This window comes from Hylaeus volcanicus, chromosome 5 (genome assembly GCF_026283585.1).
Source record: "Hylaeus volcanicus isolate JK05 chromosome 5, UHH_iyHylVolc1.0_haploid, whole genome shotgun sequence".
Classification (NCBI taxonomy): Eukaryota; Metazoa; Arthropoda; class Insecta; order Hymenoptera; family Colletidae; genus Hylaeus; species Hylaeus volcanicus.
The window spans coordinates 28,991,655-29,014,100 of record NC_071980.1 but is presented as its reverse complement, the minus strand read 5'-3'; the positions used below and the strand labels follow the sequence as shown (position 1 = coordinate 29,014,100).

Here is a 22,446-nt window from a genome sequence, read left to right as displayed (position 1 = left end):
CTGGTATTTGATAAAAAGAATTTTTCATTCAGCGTGGACGTAATTAATTTTATTTCGATCATATTCTCCTAGATTAATGAATTTAATCTTGACGTTGTTTACTCTCACAGATTTAATATAACGAATATTCATATAACGTCGATTAAATCTCATATGTAAACTTTCTACATTGCAGATTCAATGTTGATATTAAAAATTTCCTAAAATCGATTTGCTTTCCGAAGATCCAGTAAGATATTACTTTCCTTGTCACTGCCTGAGTCTCTATACTACCGCACAAGTAATCAGCATGTATTCATTTCAATAAATATCTCTGTCATTTCGAGATGAGCGTGCACTCTCTCATCGAACATCTCGCACCTGTGCAAACCTGTTTGCTCGACTAGAGTTCCCAATGGAAAATTTCCCCGAGCTCCTTGATCGTTATCGTTGTTATTGATAGATTATCGTTGCGAACTAACGCGGATGATTCCGTTTGTCGGTCGCGCGTACGATCGTCAAACAATGTTAGATTTCTTTTGCCAGCTGGACGATCCAGGCGTCACGCGAGGCGAAAGCGTGACCACGACACAAAAACGATTGGTGATAAACATTCAGCAAATGAATTTCATTAGCATAGACCAGCCGTGCATCTCAACGAGACACTCAGAAATTTTCCATTATTCATCTGGCCCTGGTTTTTCTTCACCTTCGCGAGCTTGTCGATGTGCGACGCAGTTACTCGTAAACAATGTTGTTCTGTATTTAATTAGTTAGAGTTCAAGTTCCGTTCAAAAACGAACTATCGAAACTTTTCAGCAAGAAGGTCTCGACACAGACACGAGATCTGCGATTGAGAGCAAACATCGAACAAGGTGCGACAGAGTAACACGAAGGTAAACACGTAGGATGACACGTGCCGCACGTGGACGATAGTGAAACGCGCGTGATAGCCACTATCGCGACACCCTAATCTCCTACTGATGCGTTTGCAACCTTCTTCTATTGTGCGTATCTCAAACTTCATCTCAAAATCAAAAAAGATCATTCTTCAAATTTCTAGACTTATATCAGATCAATGGACCAATAATCATTTATATAATAATTTTTCCGTCGAACAAATAGCGATTCCAAAGCTGCTAATTTTTAATTCGTTAACTTCGTTAAGTTTGCCCACGTCCACTGCACGAGAGCATCATGCATAGGCTCGACGTTTATCGACCGGTATCGCAGTCTGGCGCCCTGCAATCTTCTGGTTTCTCCTCGTCGAATCTTCGACGATATGCAAATTGCAAATTGTTTTGCAAGAGTCCATTGGCTAAACGACGCGGTCCGCGGCGTAACGCGCGATTATTTCCTCCGCTTGCGTAAGAGGTCACGTCGTTCTTGTAGTTGATAACGTTGGCGACGATACGAAACCTTCCAGCGGCACGAACCGCTGCTGAATCAGAGGTTGGCGAACTTTTTACGAGAAAGGGGAAGCAGATACAACAATTTTAGACTCTGAGAGCACGGAGATAATATCAAGGAAATTATTTACAATGGAATCTTCGAAGCAAGTTACGGGTCACCAATTTATTGACAAGTGAAAGTGCACAAACAACCGGTCGAGTTGAAATAGTTATCACGAATTCAATTTTGACGTGGAATTCTACGAAATATTCTTAAGAAAATAATTGTTATTACTGTCGATGATAAAAAAAAAAAAAAAAAAAAAATATTCACCTTTCCGCAGTCGGTAGGACTCGAACCTACGCTCCCAGAGGGAATCTGATTTCTAGTCAGACGCCTTAACCACTCGGCCACGACTGCTACGTTCATACATTGCGTTTAGTCCAGTTTTCACCTGCAAATAAGGCTGACAACATATATAGCACGGAGTGGAAAGTTTTATTCTTGAGACTAAAGAAAATTCCTTTGCATAAATGAATTTCCTTGTGAAAATAGAACATTTAGATAACCTAAAAAATGATTTTCAGTTTCGTTCCACCCCAAAGCGTAGTATATAGACTGGTGCGATAGTCCCAAGTCTCCATGGATCTATGTAATAGTCTGAATCCTGTAAGTATCCAATATGTTGGTCTCATCTGACGCGATAGTTAGATTGCGAGTCTCTAAGAAATTTGTTATTTCTTGATTCCTCACCTGTTGGTCCTCTGGTTTTAACCTGTCCCAGGTTGCGAGTCCTCGATCCGATGGTACCTTAGTCGTGCGCTTATTTTCATAGGTAGGAACAGGAAACTAGACTTATGAAATGAAAAATTGTATTTCAGTGGATCGATACAATAGAAAGATAACAGACGAAGGACGCAATTTGAAATTGAAATTTATTTAATAGACATTATAATATACTGATATCTACGTTAATCAAGTACAGCGAACCAAGTGGCTTACCTCGTAGAATTTCATTTATACTCGTTCGACACAAAAAATGGTTTCTCTCGTCGAGACTGTATAAGTTTAACCGTCGATTACAATCCTCCGTTACGCATCTCCCCTGTAATATGTTTGACCGTTTAACGCGTCAACGATACCGAAATCGAAGAAACGCGATCGCACGCCTTTCACAAACGTAGAATACAATTTGTCGTAGTTGCAATGTGAATTGCAAGTCCGAAGAAAGCGATCGATCATTCGCAAATAGAATAGTAAACGCGATATAATTATCATGAAATCCAGTCAACGGCAAAGAGTAAAATTTCGCACGCGACAGATTCAACGGAACAGTCGCGGGACATCGCTCTGTCGGAACGCAACAAAACATCCTGATCGAAAACATTGTTCGTCCCCTTCTCGATGGTAAGCATCTCCGAATGGGCACGATTGCACGGTTTTGCAACAAGCGACTCCCTGTCCCGCTAAATTCACGCGAAACAACGTCGAATTTACAATTTCAAAAGCTTCGTTTCCACTCCCCATCACTCTCGACCATCTACCTCGAAGCGCAAAGAATCTCTGGACTCTCCTCGATCGTCTCGTTCGATCTAAACGAGCCTCGCTAAACGCTCGCGAATATCCCTGAAGCTCCACCGGTTCTCCTTTTCTCTTCATCGTTTGATGTACAAGGATGCACGAATATTAACCGTCAGGACTTTCAGGGGTTCGTTCAAACATCTGGATGGGGTGAAATCCTGCCGTAACGTTCATTGTGATCTCGAAACGCAAGATCTTTACGTTTCTTTGCGATTTCTGCGTTTAAAAATTGTTCATTTTTGTCGGACAATGTAGATTAAACAGACGTGTAGATTCGTGAAAGTCGTGACTCTTAATCTTTGTACACCCTGTGCAAAGTTTCGTGGACGATAGAGAGCACGTGTCGAAATAAAAATCCTACCGATTCGTTGTTTCTGTCGATGACCCGAGGGAGGCGAGAAATATCGAACGACCAAAGAAGGGGTCCCGTCCCATTTTTCTCTATTATTTAATTGTTTCATTGCTACCTACGAGTTTTCTTTCTCGTCTCGCTCCGATAGGTCGCCTTTCAGCCGCGAAGAAAACAAAATTTCGAGCTTCCAGCGCCGAGATCGATTAATCTTGCCTAAATTTCCTTAAATTCGCGTTTCGCGCAAATTGCTCGCATCTATAATTAACGTGTATGTACAATCTTATAATTGCTCGATTGATCAACGATTCTTTAACCACTTCGGTACGGTGCTCGCCTGTCTGCCGCAATAAATTTTGTATAAAGAGTATCTGGGAGAAGGTACATCGTTACAAATCAATGGAATAAAAAGCGTGTACGTCCATCTAAAAATCATTAACTTGCAAGTCATACGAACAGTTTCAAACAGAGCAGTCCAAGGCTTGCGAGTCCCATGACGCGATGATTGAATCCCTCGATTCACAAGTCGTTGACATGACGTAATTTGACTTGCAAGTTCTCGCAGTGAACAGTGTAACCTAATCAATCTTTAACATAGCCCCAGATCGAACAGTTTCAAACGCGACAGTTCCGATTTACGAGTACTTAGTGCGATAGGCTCTAGTGTAACCAGTCTTTGTCTCGAAACAGTGTTTGGCCTGTGCATTCGGTACCGGAGAGGTTAAAGACAAAAGATTCGTGTCTTCTCGCCTATGTTTCGTCGCGTTGCCTCGTTTCTCTCGCTTCGTCGCGATCAAGATCTCTTTCGCCGTCTAACTCTCTTCTAGGACCTCGCGTTTCTACGAAGCTGCTAGTGACAGCTCGAATTGCAATCAGACTAGACGAAGGTCTACACGCGTTCTGCATCTGCCGATACACCTATTCAGCGATTTGCTTTTGCGATTGCCCTGCGCGCTAGAGATTTGAAAAATGAATGAAAAATAAATGAAAAAGAAACGAAACGAAACGCTCTATCGTTACATTTGCGCACGCGCGAAAAATTGAACGACGCCGTGTAATATTTACAGACACCGAGTTCCACGATGGCTTCTTTTTCGTTTGCATTTATATCCTCGCCGGGGAATCCGTCCGTTTCCCTGGTAATTTCTTTCTTCTTTTTTTTCTTTTTTCTTTCTTTTTTTTTTTTTTTAAATCTCTATGTATAAACGTACACGTATATTTTACTCGTACAAGGTTGGGTTTCGAGAGGGGGTTTCTCTAGTCGAATACCAAAGGACCAAATATTTCAGATTTGAGAGGAAACACTTCTTCGTTTTCATCGTCGTCGTCGTCTTCTTCTTCTTCTTCTCTTTTTTTTTTTTTCATTCTTCGAAATTTTCTTCAGTTCTTTTCGATCAAGTGTAAAAATATAGATATTTTATCGCTTCCCAATATACTCTCTTTATTTACTCGTGCCGCTTTTCTTCTAAAATTGATAACGATACAGATACAGAAAGAAGCGCACGATGTGCAGAAAATGTTCTATGAACGCTCGCCGTTGCTGCAGCACGTATCTCGTGGCGTTGTTTTATTTCGATCAAGACTCGACTGGTGAGAATGACGTGGTGATAGGGTAGCTGACGATTCATCGATCGTTGACATGGTGACTGTACCGGTATTGGTATACCTGCTTACTACTTCTGCAACTCGTGAATTGCTAATCATTGACATGAAAGTCAGTGACTTGCCGGTTCTGACGTATTCTCTCGGATAAAAATCAAGACCAAACAAGCCACGACCAACAGTTTCTACTATGACAGTCAGGACTTGCAAGTCCTAGATGTGATAATTCATGTCATAAGAATGTTAGACTTGTGAAATTCTTGATACTTGAAAATACTGTTAACTGACAAGCTTCTGACTCGATGACGTGACAATTCCAGACTTGCAAGTGCCTGACGAGGTAGTCTACGTGTTCTCGATAGAAGACGTCCCTGTGTCAGATTTTACTAGCTATCCTTGACAACAAATTGCCATTGACTTGCCACGGAATTCGAGATGGTCCGTGGAGCGGTAGAACATTCCCTGAACATGGGTCACGAAGGAAGTCAGTTGCGAGTTGTGTTTTTTTCACGTTGTTTCACTGTAGAAACGCGAGTATTATTCACACGCTCGTACTTAGCCTAGCGAAACGGCCGCTGATCGCGTTGGAGTATTCCACCACCGCCGTTGAAGGGATTACGCGAAAGAATCGCGTGGTCGAGCATGAGGAGATCTAGCAGTTCTACGTTCGGGCCTAAGATCCGTTACGTCCCCATAAATCGTTTAACAACCGACCCACGGGCGATTTAGCTGTTCGCCCGTGGCCTCGTCCACACCTGCATTCCGTCTAAGTGAAAAAATGGGATCGCTAATACCTAGTGTCCCCGTCTAAAACGCTAAGTAGGCTAGCAAAGACGTCCTACGCCTATGGATAAACGCTATCGATTATGTGCACAACACGCAAGAGTGAATCTAGAGCAAATACTAACGGCGCTTATGGATCAGTTTCGCGAACTGGATCGCAACTATTATTCGTATTTATATGTGTACATACGGGGCGGGCGTGAATGAAATTTACACTCGAACGTCGCCACCCACCTCCTCAAGCATTATTACCTATTCTTTTTTTTTCTTTTATTTTTATTTGGAGTTAGAGGTACGGACAATCTGGCGCCAGTCAGGGTGGTTCAGCTGTTGGATTAGGGAATTAGGTACGCGTTCAATTTTTATATAGCGCTATTCGGAGATCAGGCTTTGTTCCACGAAGATACTTTAGAAGATAACCAGCTGAACCAATCCCGGAGACTCTGGGCACGAGATTGCATTTACAGTAGAAACTAAATATAATAGTCTGTTCTGAGGGTAACTTTTTCGGCACGCCACTGTGCAGGCACGTGTTAATGAGGTGCTGCGTTCCAGAGATGGGCAAATTTTCATTCGGATAGAAAGTACCGTATTTCAGCCTTTAACCCTTGGTTTGCAAGTCTAAAGCATAGTGACCAGCGACTCATAGGTCCCTGACGTGTTCCCTTTTGATACGAACTATAACTCCAAAAGCTTCGGACTTGGGCGTCACTGAGATGACACCCAAGTCTTGGACTTGCAAGTTCCTGAGACTGTAAGAATGGTTTGCCCATCCCTGCTGCATTCCAAACGACCAACCAGTAAGATCGAACGCACATTTACTGCAGTCGGAATAGACTCGTCGTTCGTCGCACGAGATTCGAACACCTGAAAACGATTTCCTCCCACGCTACAAATGTTTTTTTTCGAGATTCCGATCACGACGGAAATTTACAACGCGCCCACCGGCACGTCTGCGACGTGTTTGCCCGACGATCGTCGTCGTTGTTTGCCTCGACGATCGAAAAAAAAAAAAAAAGGAATCGCTCGGATAACACGAGCACTCGCGGACGTGGTTGTTAGAAGTTTAGAATCACCCCGTGTACGCGGAGTTACGAGCGCGACGCTTATCTTAAGTTTTATAGTCTACGAACGTGACGCAAATCGTTTGCACGACACTTGATGCACGGAGATGGGCGAATTTCTTATCTGAGGAAACATGTCGAATAACGAATGAAAGATGAACGACCTCGGTGGGGCGATAACAATTACGATCTTAATTATGGAATGGAATTTTACTTTGGAATAAAAAATTAAAAAAATATGGATCAATTGAGGGAAGTTCTGAGCACGGACGTTTATTATTAAGTGACTCGTGAAGTCGAAATCAAAAATCCTCAAAAATTTGTATTTTTAGAATCCTTGTTTAACAGTTTTTGAGGGTTGATATTGGTTGGTGGTTTCGATAGTGAATTTGGCATAGAATTTAACGTTGCACCAGTAATAGATTATAATTGTTCAATGGAACGTTGATATTAAATTGCTACGCGATGCGTTCACAAGTCATTTATTATTCGAAATGAAACTCTGCCCATCTCTGTTGTTGCCAACTCGTTTCCGAGCGGACGAAAATTACGAGAGTCGAGGCTCGACGCGAATGAGTCGATTATCGATGGAAAAGTAGTTTGAGGTAGTACAGCACTCCAAAGATGGAAACTTGTGGGGTTGCAGTCAATTTTTAGTTCGAAATATTCCGTTAGCCGCATTTTTTGGAGGTCTCGCGGACTCGTATCTCCTTAATACTTTGTCGAGACGAAGCAAACTGCTCTTGTTTGTCATAAATTGTTTTTGAAGGTCCTCGAACAGGAAAGGAGAAAAACGTTAGCTCATTGTCGAAAGAGATATCGTCGAGATAGATTGTTGTTCGGGTGTCTAGAACCGCAACGCTATAAATCGGACGTGTTTATCTAGAGATTCATTTTTATTACATAAAGTTTACGTCGTAAATCATGTTTCTCGGCTATATCAGAGATACCACGGATGGATCGCGATAACCAATTGATCTGCGCGAAATTAGAATGCGATAGATCTCGACATTTTACTGGGGAACAATGGAACTCGGTAGACTAAGTATATTTAGAATCGACTAGAATAACAAGACTGCGGATTTTAGATTTTAATATTTCACTTACACTAAATGAAACATTAATATTCTGATATATACTTTATAAAATATATTCTACATATATTGTAAATGGTTTTCATATTACTATACACCATAAATGCGTAAAATCCGCAGCCTGAAAACTGTTGAATGTTGTTTAGTCCACGTGGGATAATTTTGAAGACGTTCGAGCCTCAACTTCGCAGGCACAGAAGAATACTACGCTCTTTATGGTCGCTGTATCGCGCCAGAGCAAGGCTAACGCTTAATATTGCTCTTCCCATGACCGTCGTCTCGGTATTGTTAATTAGTGGCAGTGCCATTTACTTTTATCTTGCTTTTTTTCTTTTTACTCATTTTTTTTTTCCGCACAATTTATTTAGTCTTCTTACTATCTACGGACAGAATACGTCCAGTCGCATGGCACTATTCAAACAAGGGGCGTGAAAATACTCGAGTACAGTTTGCGACGCGTCTCTTTCGCGACGAGGGTTGAATCGAGCGACAAAAACGAGCATTGAAGGAATCTTATGGATTCTCGAGAAACATTCCACCACCTCGACTGCGCTGAATTCCTCCCGATACCTTCCAATTCAATTTTTATTTTAATTTCGATACTACGATGGGAATTTTATTGTAATTTTAACACTTGTGAGTTCCTTTCCTTGTGAGTTCTCATATTCTCAGCCCGACTAGTTCTAAATATGACAATTGGGAAGGATTTGTGATAAATTATGCAAATGACTACGTAAAAGCAGTGCAGTCGAGACTGTCAATTTGCAAGACCGAATTCCCATTTTCTCGGATAATCCAACACCGCTGTAAGCAGAGAACGCGTTGCATAAGTTAAAGTGAGTTTGCGGTAGGCTAATACATATACGTGTCTTCTCTGTTAAATTTTCAACAATAAAAACAGCGTGACTGTTGCGCGCAACAACGGTGAGATCGCATAATTCTCGGACGATGAACACCATCATCTCTTCAAATAGAATCTCTTTTATGCGGAAACATTTCGCAGAGACTTCGACGAGACACTGCTCAGACCCTGTACTAAAAAAAAACAAACAAAAATTACTTATACCATTCTCGCTATAACGCTGAATGCGAATCTCGGTAATTGTTCTCGTATTTTCAATTCCGAGACCAATTTCCACTCGATCGCAAAACCACGAAGCAACCGATCTCATCGAGATGTTTCGTTTTGCAATAACAGGTTCAATTTTCTATTTAGAAGCTGGATTCGACTACGCTGGGTTTTGGGAATTGGCAAAAACGAATTTTATATCAAAGAAAAAGCAAACTAAACGTGTTTAGGAAGCATCGTAGCTTAAACGAGGAAAGGGACATAACCAAAAACTGAATACACTGAAATATCTGTACATTCGCGAAAATGTGTCGATTGTGATTGTTTATGGTTCCGGTATGCGCGGAGGGCTGTTCGCTGCGTGGGCGGGTGGCTGAAGTTCGAAGGTGTAACGTCAGCTACAATTTTGCTTTATTCATATGTCACATTATTTTTAATTTAAAAATTACAGAGATCATTTCGTTTACGGATTGTCGTCAAGGACAAAACAAGAATATTGTTGCGAACGTGCGTATAGTATATCCCTATAACATATAATTAATAAAAAAAAAAAAAAAAGTAAATTTACAGAAACAAAAGTAGAGCGACAAAATATAATCGATAGCAAAATAAACCAAAAGAGGGTTAGAGGGGGGAAAAAAGAGGTCTTGGGTATTGGATAAGGTGTCGACTATCCTTTCAGGATTAGTAAAGACGTTCGTTTACTTCCATTAAAATTTCATCGACGACGAAGTATTAAGTAATCGTCACTTATATATGGATCAGACCTTATATCGTCCCTTATATAAATAGACGTTGTTATCGATGTTGAGAATTTGTTTAATTGTTTACAAAAATAAAATAAAACGCAAGAATTCATCCTATCTATATACGAATGAAAAATAAAAATTTCCTATCTAATCGCGGCTAAAGACGTGCTCAAAGTCTAACTAAAAAAAGGAAACGATTCCCGTGTGTGATGTGTGAAACCCAACGATTCTCTCCTACATCGGTGTGAGACAGTGATCGCGCAGGTCCGGAGAGATCTCAACTTTTTTTGATTTATCCTTTAATACAGAATATATATATATCTCTATCAATATCACTCTCTCTGTTTTTCTTCTTTTCCTCGTATTTTTTCCATTTTCATTCCCATGTACATTCCCATTTCCTTTTTCATTTCCTCTTTCTACACATTTTTTTTTTTAAATTATTATTTTTGATTCAAAAACAAATGGCGCCGTTAACGATGCGTTTTGATATCTGTGTAATATATACTGTTTCTCTATCGCTTCTATATATTTTCTCTCTCTCTCTCTCTCTCTCAATCTTCCTGGAAACGGTCCGGCGAACGATGAAGCGTATGTTCACCCACGTGATTATGCATTAATCACGTCAGCAGACATATTCCTCGCGGAGCGCATTAACTAAAGTTGGGAACAACGTCCGGGCTCAGCGTGGATCGATCTCCTTCTCTGCGAAAGTTAAGCGATTATCGACGATATCCTAACCCTGGTTGGTCCGACGATTGTAGCAGAACGACGCGCGCTGGCGACGCTCCGACGTCGACGATTCACGCTTGTAGAGATCCGGTTCGCACTTGTCGAGGGTGCCCAGCCCGTGAACGTACGTGACGCTCCGTGGATGAGAATGACAGGACGCCGATGCTGTACCACGGGGGATCTCGTCGTCGTCGGTGGAGGAGGCTGCGGGGGTGGGTGATTGGGGAGGCTGAGGATGTGGGAGGGAGGTGAGCCACGTCACGCCTGGCTCCGCTCTGTGTCATTTGCCATTCTGCTGAAGCGCCGCGTTGATTTGCGCCCACAACTCCTTGTTCACCGACTGAGATCTGCGTAAAACAATTTTTCGTCGCACGGTATATTCGTGTTATTGGCTCTTTCTCGATGTCAGTGATTGCGTTAGTACAGTACCTTTTAATGGACCCGAGCCACTCCTTGAACTGAACGTGTCCCTCTGGAGTGATGTGAAACGCGGCCCTCGCCGAGCAGACGATATTCGCAAAGTCCTCGTAATCACTTGCCGTCAAATGGTATAACTTCTGGTGCATGCAATGAAAGTACCTACAAACACCAGCGAATTATTATACCTATTCTGGCTGCACGATTAAGCGAAGTTAGATCTTTCTGTAAGGAAAGTAAAAGACTGTCGGTAAACTAACATTTGTTGGCACTTGTGAACGAGGGGTGCTAGAAGAGCAGATCTCAAGTGTTGAAGCACGAGAGTCGGATTGTTTCTGGCTAGGTAGCGCGCCGCCTCCAAGGCGACGTCGTGAAGAACGAAGGGGCTGACGATGCTGTTCACGGTGCAAATGCAGAGCTGATGGATGTACTGTGTACCCAGGCGTTTCGAGACACTCAGCAGCCATTTCACTTCCTCGCCGTAAACAGGATTACGCGCATACTTCGCTTGAGGTCTGTCGTCGTGCACCCGTCGGGCTAGCGTCTCCAGAGCCAGCAGGCCCACGCGATACGCTGCGACTAGAGCGCGCAGCTGTTGCTGACTGATGGGCTGAGTTTGTCTGTGAACCTGTATTCAAAACAGAACATCATTTTTGCGATGCGTGGTGAACTGAATGTTTCCATAAATGGTTTTTGTGACCATCGTGTCTATGTCCCGCAGCGTAAATAGAGGCTGAAAGGAATTCTTCGCACCTATCCCTACGTTTTATCATAGGGCGTTACCTTCCGTATTTTACGGCTATTTACCTGAGGCTGAGCTCTCACGGTCGATATCATAGGCGGAGCCTGGACCAACGGCGATCCAGGCATGTTATTCTGCCCTGGAATGGGCACCGTCACTCCTGCTTGTACCTGAAAACAACGAGATCGCGTTCGAACGCTAATGTTCGAGAGCCAGGAACGTGAATCAAACGGAAATACCTACATTAACTGGCATTGGTTGTTGCATGGTGAATAAATGATGAGTTCCCGGCGGTGGCGGTGGTTGCGGTGTATAGTATTGCGGCAACGACGGTGGTTGCGTGGGCTGTGACGGATGGTGCGGATGTTGAGGATGCTGCGGATGACCCGGATGAGGCGGGAATGCCGCATGATACATTTGCATGTGCGGTGGTGCTGGTGGTAGAGTTACCCTGTGCGAAGGCATTGGTCCACCGAACGTTGGAATGGAGTGGTGAGGATGTACAAAACTGAAAGGAGCCACTGCGTACGGCATACCAACCCCTGTAACCAGAGGGAGCGATCAATCAACAAAGATAAATAGTAGATCCTACTTGGAGTGGTCAGCGAGGTTCGGATCGACTATAGAACCAGAAGGAAAGAGAAGTTACCCAAAGGTGCAAGTGTGGTTATAGTTGGATGCGTAGGGTACGGTTGAGGAGGCGGCTGGGTGCTGGTCACAACGACGGTTTGAGCTGGTCCAGGCATCATTTGCCCGTTCGACATGTCTACCGGCGGTCCAGGCTCCAACAGTAGCACGCCGTTCAGATCCAACTGCATGGCATCATGCGTTATGTCATCCTGCTGTTCTCCGCTAGGAGTGTGCTGCGTCACGTTCGAGACCGCGATTAGTATTCCAAGGGCTACATTCCAACCTACCGCTTCCCTCCATTTAGATCTACTTACCGTGATATATAATTCATACCAATACTTGGCGACCTGGAAAAGCACTTCCGGATAAACGCCACCGCCTTTCGCGGTATTCTCTACTGTAATGCAGGCCTTCTCCAGCATCATTTCGTTCTGCTCTTTGCACTGCAACACGAGCCACCAGATTTTTAGATAGATAGTTGAATGAAAATTTTAGTGCGTTACCGTATAACCCTTGAACACTGACAAGGTTGATTAACGATACCTGCAAAATGGCTCTCTGGACCTCGTTGGGATTCAGCGCATGAGCGTGCGGTAAACAAGACAACGCGAGTTCAGCAGCCGCTCTGACCATGTTGGGGTCGCAACCCCTGGACGACTTGTCCGCTATGCTAGCTGCTTCAGGAGGTGTCAGGTGTCCCTCCCAGCTCTCGATAAGGAACCAAATGGCAGGCGCTCCGATTTCCATCGCCTGGCCAGTTATCCAAGAGACGTGGCTCGAATACGTGCGGCTTAGCCAGTTCGGAGTGACGCAATTGTGAAGTCCCAGCGCGTACAAGCCGAGCTGAAACGCGCACATGTGGAGAGCTCTGTGTGGCCCGTGATGGTTCTGATTGGTGGATGGCTGTGTAAACAACGACGTGGAACTGTTGCCACCTGCTTTTGCCAGAACCGTCTTTGCCAATTCGCACATGAAATATGCACCCGCCTCGGATGGCTGATTGGGAATCGACGGATATATCCTCTTGCTTTTGTATCTGTGAAAGATGATGAAAGAGGCAATAGAAAAAGAAAAATTGTCGATCACTTTGGTATCGTTTAGAAGATAAGAACCTTGTTTCTTTAGATCTGGTAGGTACAGGTTGTTGAACGATCTGCGATTGGACCGTGAGCCCGCTCATGCCAGTTTCTAACTCCGCGCTAGTGCTGCTGTGCGGTCTGCTGCTTGTGCCAGCGACGCTATCGCCGTTTCCAACGTCCGTTCCAGCGAGGGGAGACGAGCACTCTTCGTCGTGAAGGTATCTCACCATCTGCAACAGAAACGAGTCGTTGCAACTCTATTTCGTAGTAGCTTGGATATCGATACCTTAAAGGTATGGTACTCGCCTCGCTCTTGGTTGGCGGATTTGAGGTGTAGTAGCTGGGAAGAATCGGTGACTTGATCAACTGATGAACGTCTCGGTCCAACAGCTTGTCCATGATTCTCGCCACTTTCGTTGGCTCGTCCTTGTAGTGGACGAGTAGTGTGATAGCCAAATCCCCTCTGAAACGATCATAGTATTAATAAATCACAGAATCGACGAACAATGTCGACATCGCACCTCTGGCGTCGCGTGCCCTCGCAGAGAAGCGGATGATCCGCTTCGCTCACGTTCGCTTTCAGTCCCAAACCAGCGACAGCCGCCTCGAACGCGAGGTTCTCGTCATCGTCTGTGACGAGGTGTTTTGGTCCTGCGAATAATTCCACGATGAAGTACGAATTGCAAAGACAAGAAGAAAGAGGATTTACTGACAAACTAGTGCGTACTTGGTACGTTGAGTGCGTCGAATAAAAAACTGTCTAGCATGATGGGGAGCAACGCGTGACCCCTGGAGCGAAGGACACCGTCCCTCAGCTCTTCCGCTCTCTGTCGAACCATGGCTAACTCGGCTGGTCCTAGCGGGATTCTTTTCAGGAGGCCCACCAGCTCGCTCTCTTGATGAGCCAATTTCACCTGAGGAACAGACGAACGCATATCGAAGAACATCCGACGAGAGATCTATGTAGCAGAGTGATTCTAGTAACTTGGAACTAGATCAGTCACTACAATCACCCTGTGTATGTAAAGACTCCTTTACCTCCAACGGTTTAGTGTTAGCAGGCGGCCTAGCCATTTCCAGCCCAAACAAACCAACTTTGAATGCTAGACTGTAATACTCTGGGTTCTCAGCGAGGACAGTGCAGAGGAAGCAACACTTGGCCAACGTAGCCGACGCGAGGCACGTTAATCGATGCGACGCTGGATTGACCTGTTGCTAAAAGACCATTATTATTATCGTTATATATATGCCCAGTCTACTCGGGTAAAACAGACTCGTGGTCAGGGTCTACGCTACGGACCAATATAATAGAACCAGGGTTCTGGTAGTTGTCAACAATCTAAATTTACCTTCTTCTTTCTTCCCTTCACAGGAACGGGAGGCTCGTCAATCATGAGATTCGGCGGATTGGCCAGCAGCTCCTCGCCAAGTTGCTTGCCCAGATTGCAAGCCTCTCTGGTGTGACCATGAGCATAGAGTCCCTCTGCCCTGGCGAACAGTATGTCCCAAGGATCCTCCGTCTTGGTGAGATTGCCCAGTATCGTACTGGCGTTTGGCGTGGTTGTCGCCTGCGAATGGTTCTTAAAGTCCTTGCCGGAGGTGCCGCTGGTGGTCGCCACCGCCTTCGGGTCGTAATAGTAAACGCGGTACTCGTCGCCAGACGGACTCTCGCTGGTGTACGACGAACTCTCGTACTTGGACGGTCTGAAAGAGTCCTTCTCCAGATCGGACTCCTGCTCGCTCTTCGAACCCGTCTCCTTCGTCAACACTGTACACGATTTATCTCGAAAGTCGAGATTCGTCCTGCTGCACTTCGCGTCGCAGGCAGCTTTATTATTACTACTATCACTACTATCACTATGTGTCTCGGACGAGGCGTTTGAGCGGTGCTTGTCCGTATTTTGAGCGTTCTTCAGGCTGACGTTGCTGTTCGACGACGACTCGCTGCAGTCACCCTCCTGGAAACCGGTTCCTTTTCTTAGTATCTAACATTTTGGGAGATTTATAAGAGATACCAGTTTTGCGTTATATGAAAATTTATTTTGAAAACTAGGACTAAAATAAGGATTAATGATTCCATACAAGGTATCCTGCCTATCACGAACCTGTGAATCCGTGTCCTCGCAATTATTTAGTTGAGCGCAACTTCGTCTAACGAGAACTACTTGAGGATCGGGTATATCGGGCATGTCGGCCTCGTACTCGCAGAAACCTTCAGAACTGACGCTGCTTCTATTCCCGTCACCGCCACCGCTGCGCGAACACATCCCTGGAAACTCTCGTGGATTTAATCGCCTTCGGTCCATGTAGCTGAACTCCACCAGGCCTAGACTCAGCGGACGTCTTTCGTGGTGGTGCGAAGAAACTGGTGGCTGGCAATTCAGCACGGCTGAGCTCGAATTTACCTACGCGGAAACCATTCTGGTGTTAGGAATTTAGGTGACGAGCTACGATTGTTTAAGACCTTCCCTAAATTCTCATGGTTTTGATGTTTGCATAATTCTGTGGATTTGTTTGATGTATAATATTACTTGCGTATTGGATTGAAGCAATGTATCGTCAGGGAATGGTATCGATGAATCTTTTATTGCCAGCGGCAAATTGGAGTACTCACCTGATTCACCTCGGTCTTCGTATCTCCGACGTGCCGGAAACAGGTGAACGGACAATGATACATGGGATTGCTTCCGGCAGTATACGTGATACCTGGCAAGGTATACTCCTCCCAATCTAAATAGCACGCCTCGAGCGCCGATTTGAAGCCAGTGAAAACGGCCAGATCGTTCTTCAATGAATTTTTGTGACCGCCGCTGTTGTTCCTGTTGTGAGGGTTGTGCGTCACCGAGCTGACACGACTTTTCGTCACCTTCAAACGAGAACAAAGAGCTCGATTCAAGCGACCGTTAGCCATAAAATTGCCTTTACATTTAGTTTAGCCTACGATCCTAAATCCTCATCAAGGCACCTGGCTACCGATTACCTTATCTATGATCTTCATGTGCCAAGTGATGAACTGATTGTGAAGCATCTCTCGCTCGGCTGGCGAGAGACCTGGATTCAAAGCGGCCAGTCGCCAAAGGACGACAATCTCGTCGCAGAGGGAGGAACAGGCATGCTGCGACGCGTGTACGTTACTGTTCATGTTGTGCTTGCTCGCGTGACCGGTGCCATTGAGCAACGCTACTTTGGTGTTGAACCACCAGACAAGGATCTGCTCGCAGGCCATGCACTCCTCCGTGATGATCTCCAGCAACGGTATGGCGTTTCGATCGGTCCTCTTGAACATCTCCCGCACAATCGACAACAGATTCCACATACCCTCTGGCTCTCGTCCGCGCAGGGGTCGCAGCAACGACGACCATTCGGCAGCCGCAGGAGGCGCAGTGGTGCTCAGGCAATTAACGTCACTAGAATGAACAAGAATGAATTTTTACAATTTTTGGGAACCTCGACGATTATCGTAATAACGATAATCACCTGAAGACGATCGGAGCTGGAACGCAGAACTTGATGAGGATCTTCTTGATGTTGTCGTGTAGGGTCTTCTCGTCCAGGTACCATGACGTTTGGTCGTGGGCTGAGGCCCCAGCGGTGGGATCCGGGGCGCCACAATAGCTGTTGATGGTGCTCGGTTGAACTGACAACAACTCGTCCAGGAGACGCTGGGCGGTGGGCAGAATCTGCTGCGGCAGCTCGCTGATGAGATATTGCGCGAACTTCTGCAGTTGTTCCCGGTGCAAACGTGACAGGGATTCGCTAACTGGAGCTCTCAGGCACACCTGCGTCGGCTGAATACAAAACAAGACCGTGTCAGAGTTAACCAGGGTGTATTCGCCTGCTACCATGCCAATTACATCGGCCACTCCGCCTCCGGCGCGATCCTCGCAAATTCGATCTCGAAACCCGACGCCTCGAGTCGGTTCTACTATTTGAGGTCGCGGCCCGTTGGGGCGCTTGAAACTGGAGGCGTCGATACGATTAGATTTCGACGACTATGCTTAATTGATACGGGTGCGTAATAAGACACTATCTGCCAGGGGCTCTCAGCTGGATAAATATGTAGCTAAATAACTTATAGACGAAGGTTGTAGATTCTTTAAAGAAATGAAGTTTTTTATGGAAACGAACGAATATCTGAAAAATTCATTATATTCTTACCCTGTGTATCCTATGAAGGCAGACAGCGACCACGTGGGCGCACCAATAGGCCTTCGACGAGCACGTGCAGTTGCACGACGTGATCTTCCGTCGATCGAACGTTACAGCGACGTTGAACTGCGATTTGTCGCCGTTCATCACCACCTGTGAGTTCACGTTGGCACTCAGGTGGAATCCTGAGGATGAACATGTTCATTTTGACGCCGTATATAAAGTCCCACGTAAAGTTTTAAAAAATTAGCAAAACCAAGCTTCTTGACGACCTAAATTGCCCAACAATGTCTTTATCTCGCGAATCTTCGAGCTATTTAATTATTTTCCACAGATAAAATGGCGCAGATTATAGATCGAGTGGTATGCCATCCCAGTGTCTCGTTACGGAGCGATAATTACCCGGAATAAGTCTCCACTGAAGATTATTCGCGGAACAGTCGTCTCGGAACAGCAGAATTACTCGAGTCGCGAGGGAATCGTCGGTCATTGCCACGACAAGAAGTGTAAGCACCGTTTCCAGACGAAAGAGGATAAAGACGTCATTTCGCGCGCATTAAGAAACAACGCCCCGGGCCGTGGATCGCTAACAAACGGAATACAAAGAGGAGGACGGCATTCTATGCAGAGTGCAGCGTAAATTAGCTCGAAGAAATTAACCGTCCAGGAACATCTTGGTCAAACAACGAAATTAAGAATTAAATTCCAACCTCTGCAGGAGAGACGTCTTTCACGGGACGTCTTTCGTTATTCGAGGATCAAATTGATCGTCTTCGGTTATTTTTTATAAAATCGCGATTCGCCTTGGTTCTCTATGCATTTTCCTCTTCGTTAGAATTTTTCTGGTATATGTTATACGATCAGCTCCGTAAGTATTCTATTGGAAAAACCTATCGTTCTATTAGTGCGATACCTCCAACTGCGAAGCTTCGAAAGTTGCCAAAAACGCGCGAGATATCCCAAAGATAAATTCGCGAGACGATCGTTTCCCTCGTGTCTAGTTATTAGCCTAATAACGGGGGACGTGGCCCAGCCAACGAGGTATCACGATTCAGTCGTCCGAAAGTTGACCAGCTTCTTTATTCGAGGGACGAAAGGAGCATTGTGCAAAGTTCTCGAGCCACCCCCCCACTGGTCTGCCCCGAAGGCTCCCCTCGGATAGGAAGCACGGGATAGACATAATTGGAAACCTGACCGTGACGTTTCCCTGTCTCGAATAGTGTCGCAAAATCCTCTCTGTAAACCGACCCCGAAATGAATTTAATGCCCGATCGATGAAAGGAAACGTAATTAGCGAGGAAACTGCAGTAAATTATCATTTTCACCATCTTTAGCTGGGTTTACAGCCTTCTGTCTTCTGAGTATCTGTACAGGTGCAAGTTAGGGAACTCTACATTCACAAATAACTAATAAAGATACAAAGCAAATTGAAACTTGAATTACGACTTCGAGCAACAATATTGATGAATTATATATTACGCGTGTATTGTTGCATTCAGGTAAATAGGGTGGCCCTTTAGCCGAAGAATCATTTGTTATTAAAAATGTCTAAAAGATGGTCGAGGCCAAATTGATTCACTCACCGATCTGGAGGGGATCTTTCACGCTCCTCGAACGGAAAAAGTGCTCGCCACGCTGAAACTCGTCGGCGCTCCCATTGGCCAGGCACGAGTAAAGCCTGATATCCTCCTCGTTGTCTGGAAAGCTCCAGAACGCTATCCTGAGCTGAAGCTGTTCGGGAACAGGTGGATAAACGTGTTCCACCAGCTCGAACGGTATATGGGACGCCACGCAACGCGCCGCGAGCTCGCATAGCGTCGGCACTGTTTGTCCATCTGGAAAAAGAAACAATTGTTAATGGGTGACGATCTTTCGTAATACATAAAAAATGATATTATCTCTAATATTTCAAGCGCTGTCCCCTGTACGAAGGTTCGTTTAAGTGGGCTCTTTGAAAAAACACCCCTTCTCGGATACACCAAGAGGGTGGAGTTGGAAAGAGGAGCGAAGAAAATCAAGAAAAATCCACAAATAATCGGGGAAAGCCTGAGAAAAGTCTGCCAACTTTTCCATAGCCCGTACGCACTTGGACTTACCGTATTTAAAAGCTGAACGTCTCGTTCGCTCTCTCATTGTTTTTGCATCGGCGGATTCGTGCTCCGCAAACTAGTTTCTCGTTCACTTTTCCCCGCCGGCGAGGGTAAAAAAACGAGAGCCGTATTTGCAAGCCATAAAACCATCGATGCAAAAATAATCCGCGCCCTCCCCTCCAGCCCCCCTCGCTCTCTCTTCCGCCCATCTGTTTCGCGTTACTGCGAAGCCCGGCTTCTGAATCGAGGCTTGACCGCACTTTCCCCTGCAAACGTGCACCAGAGGGTGCAGAGAAAGAAAGAAAGAAGTCGCGAGGCGATCATGGCGGAGTCAACCAAAGAATCTACTCGGCAGACCTCCCGCCAGTTGCCCTGGCGAGGGGAGGTCTCTTCCCTTCCTTGGTCGATGCCACCAAGTTCGGCAGCGTTCAATGAAGCTAGCGATGGGATCGAATCGACCACGTGAATATTTGTTTTTAATCGGTACAAGCTTCTTGGAGATATACATATTTATACAAAATTATATCCTACGTTATCCTATTTTTTTTAAACGGGACCGCCTCGATCCTGTGCATGCATTTGCTTTTCAATTTTCATTATTTTTGCGAAAATATTGCAAAGAATCTGATGTTGCATCGTTCAGGGAGAACAGTGGATCCCGAGGTCATTGCTCTTTTTGATAGACGGTATAAAACGCAATGTTTTGCTCTCCCCATCGAGCAACTACATATCGTATACTAAAATGATCGTCTCCTAAGCATCCAAACATATTCACCGCATAGGACATCGACTTCCTGGCGAAGAGCGTTGTTTTGCAGCCACGAAAATCACAGAATGTTTCGAATTCGTCCCTAGAAGTGTTTATAGCAGCTGGAGGTACTCGGTTCGTAGAACTTCTACCGCTATCCAACTCAATTCCTTTTTGTTGTCTCCGCTATAGCTCTGCGAGGAGAGGGCAGTGTTCGCGTCGCAAATTCTCAACCGCAGAGACCGCAAAAATCCGTCGCCCGCAAGAGGCGGTCGTTAGGGAAAACCGAATGAAACTCGACGAACAAATCGACCGAAAACTGCCTCGCAAGAATTTTCTTCCGAATTGCGGCGAAAATTTCTGCCTCGTTTCCCTATTTACATTTTATGGCGCGCGGCTCATCCGCCATGCCCAGGAATCCGAGGCTGCGCCCAGACGTAATTTATTTATGAAAAACGAGGGCCCGAAGGAAAGAATTTTAAATAAAAATAGAAGAGCAAATAAATAGAAGCTTTAAGGTAGCCAGGTGTCGAATTTAAATTTCTATTCCGTCTCCAGGAAACAATTTTTCCTCTTTTCTTTGTCACCTCGATTTTCTCAAGATCCAACCGTGGTCTCCGTCGAATAAAACGAATGAAACGTATGAAAGAGGTAACGTTTTCGATCCAAATATTTCTTTGGACACTCTAATAACGCAGATCGAGTCGCGAGCGAAGAACTAAGCACGGACAGTCCTCCTTGACGACGAACAGCGGCGACGGGAGGTTCTGGACGAGCCAGAGGAAACTCTACTTGCTTATTCCAGCGTCTTGAATGAATGAAGGAAGCCAGGGGTGAACTGTTCCGATAATAAACGCCGTTACTGGCCGACGTCGATAACTTTATTAATACCAGCGGCGCACCCGTTCTTTGCGAAATCTAGTTACAAATACGATTAGTGTCGCTATAACGAGCTCATTCCAACGATCTCCCGCAATTGTCAACAAACCATGAACGATGGACAAATCGTCCTCGATTGGGGAGGAATTGAGGTCTACGATCTCCCATTTTCACAAGAAATAAGAGGTATAATTCTTTTGGAGTGGAGTACCATGTGTAATACTTCAAGTAATTAAAACAAAGATTTAAGGTTGTGAACGTCGACCAAGAATTGATATTTGAAACTATTATACATGATAGAGAATGAGAGCGTGATTCGAACGTCTTGTCGAGTGAATGTCGATAGATTTGCAGGGTCGCGAGCGACAGCGTTAATGTCGCTGTTAAATTGCATTCAATTAGAATCGATTTGTGAGTTCCAGCGGCAGCCCGTCTGAAGCGTTCCCTAGGACAATAATCACAGCGGCGAGGCCTTAATGAGCGCGATAATGAAAGCAACTCATTAACAATTTCAAACGGTGTTACATAATTACCGGAGGCCAGCCAAACGCGTCGGAGTCGGGTCAACACGGAACGCGTCCAGCAGCAACGCTTGCGCGCATTTCAACGACTTGAGTGAATATTATATTTTTATTTTAGAAATTGATGACGATAAAAGATCGATTCGGCGTGGGATATACAAACAAGTTCGTTAGAAGTAATTTTAAATCGGTTATCCGAGACCAAATGGAATAGAATGGACGATGAAATATTAATTCTTTGAGGACACGTGTGATGGAAATCGATGAAAAATCGCTTGTCTTTCGGAAGTAGCGAGACAGAGGCATCGATCGAGCCAAGGCTGGGAAAATCACGCGCGAATGGATCCACGTTGGACGAATTTTGGCACGGGTCATAGGCGAGCGCAATTTATCGCTTAATTAAGCCTGAAAACGCTCGAAATAACTTCGGCTCGACGTTAGGCTCGACAACGCTCAGGTAGGCACGCTCGGAAAGGGCTCGCTCCAAGTTTCGGCTAATTGCAGGGAACGTCGGCGATAAATTTTGTTAAAGCATCGAGCACGAGAGAGAAAAGCGTTTTTCGAGCGTTCCAATTTCCAGCCACGCGCGACAGTCGCCAGCGGAACGTTCCTAAACTTCCATATTGATTTTCCCTGTCGCCGTAGGTGTAAGTTTAAGTTTCAAAGGAGGCCATGCGTACCCCGTGTTCCCTGGGAAAATAAGAACGGGAAATCGATGACCAGCGAGATGTATCGCTCGCCTTAGTGTGCGTTTCGAACACCGCGAGTCAATTCTTCGGTAGGAAGTGGTCTTCTCT

The 22,446-nt window shown here is 45.1% G+C and overlaps 1 protein-coding gene and 1 non-coding gene across 2 annotated transcripts in view; both read right to left on the bottom strand.

Moving 5' to 3' along the window:
* Positions 1–1,709: 1,709 nt before the first annotated feature.
* Positions 1,710–1,791, bottom strand: Trnas-aga (transfer RNA serine (anticodon AGA)). The gene has a single exon. It is a non-coding gene; the product is annotated as a tRNA-Ser (tRNA).
* A 435-nt stretch (positions 1,792–2,226) lies between these two features.
* LOC128877551 (zinc finger SWIM domain-containing protein 8 homolog) overlaps positions 2,227–22,446 on the bottom strand; it is a 77,351-nt gene continuing 57,131 nt past the window's right edge. Inside the window, exons 4-23 of the mRNA XM_054124939.1 lie at positions 18,995–19,246; positions 17,421–17,596; positions 16,740–17,050; positions 16,243–16,669; positions 15,877–16,128; positions 15,368–15,667; positions 14,612–15,247; positions 14,301–14,477; positions 13,990–14,176; positions 13,784–13,913; positions 13,569–13,725; positions 13,296–13,492; positions 12,727–13,219; positions 12,498–12,626; positions 12,203–12,416; positions 11,797–12,095; positions 11,619–11,723; positions 11,072–11,439; positions 10,824–10,973; positions 2,227–10,741 (exon numbers count right to left, since the gene is read on the bottom strand). Of these exons, the coding sequence (XP_053980914.1) occupies positions 10,675–10,741; positions 10,824–10,973; positions 11,072–11,439; positions 11,619–11,723; positions 11,797–12,095; positions 12,203–12,416; positions 12,498–12,626; positions 12,727–13,219; positions 13,296–13,492; positions 13,569–13,725; positions 13,784–13,913; positions 13,990–14,176; positions 14,301–14,477; positions 14,612–15,247; positions 15,368–15,667; positions 15,877–16,128; positions 16,243–16,669; positions 16,740–17,050; positions 17,421–17,596; positions 18,995–19,246 (5,027 nt within the window). The 3' untranslated portion in view covers positions 2,227–10,674. The remainder of the gene's footprint in view (positions 10,742–10,823; positions 10,974–11,071; positions 11,440–11,618; positions 11,724–11,796; positions 12,096–12,202; positions 12,417–12,497; positions 12,627–12,726; positions 13,220–13,295; positions 13,493–13,568; positions 13,726–13,783; positions 13,914–13,989; positions 14,177–14,300; positions 14,478–14,611; positions 15,248–15,367; positions 15,668–15,876; positions 16,129–16,242; positions 16,670–16,739; positions 17,051–17,420; positions 17,597–18,994; positions 19,247–22,446) is intronic.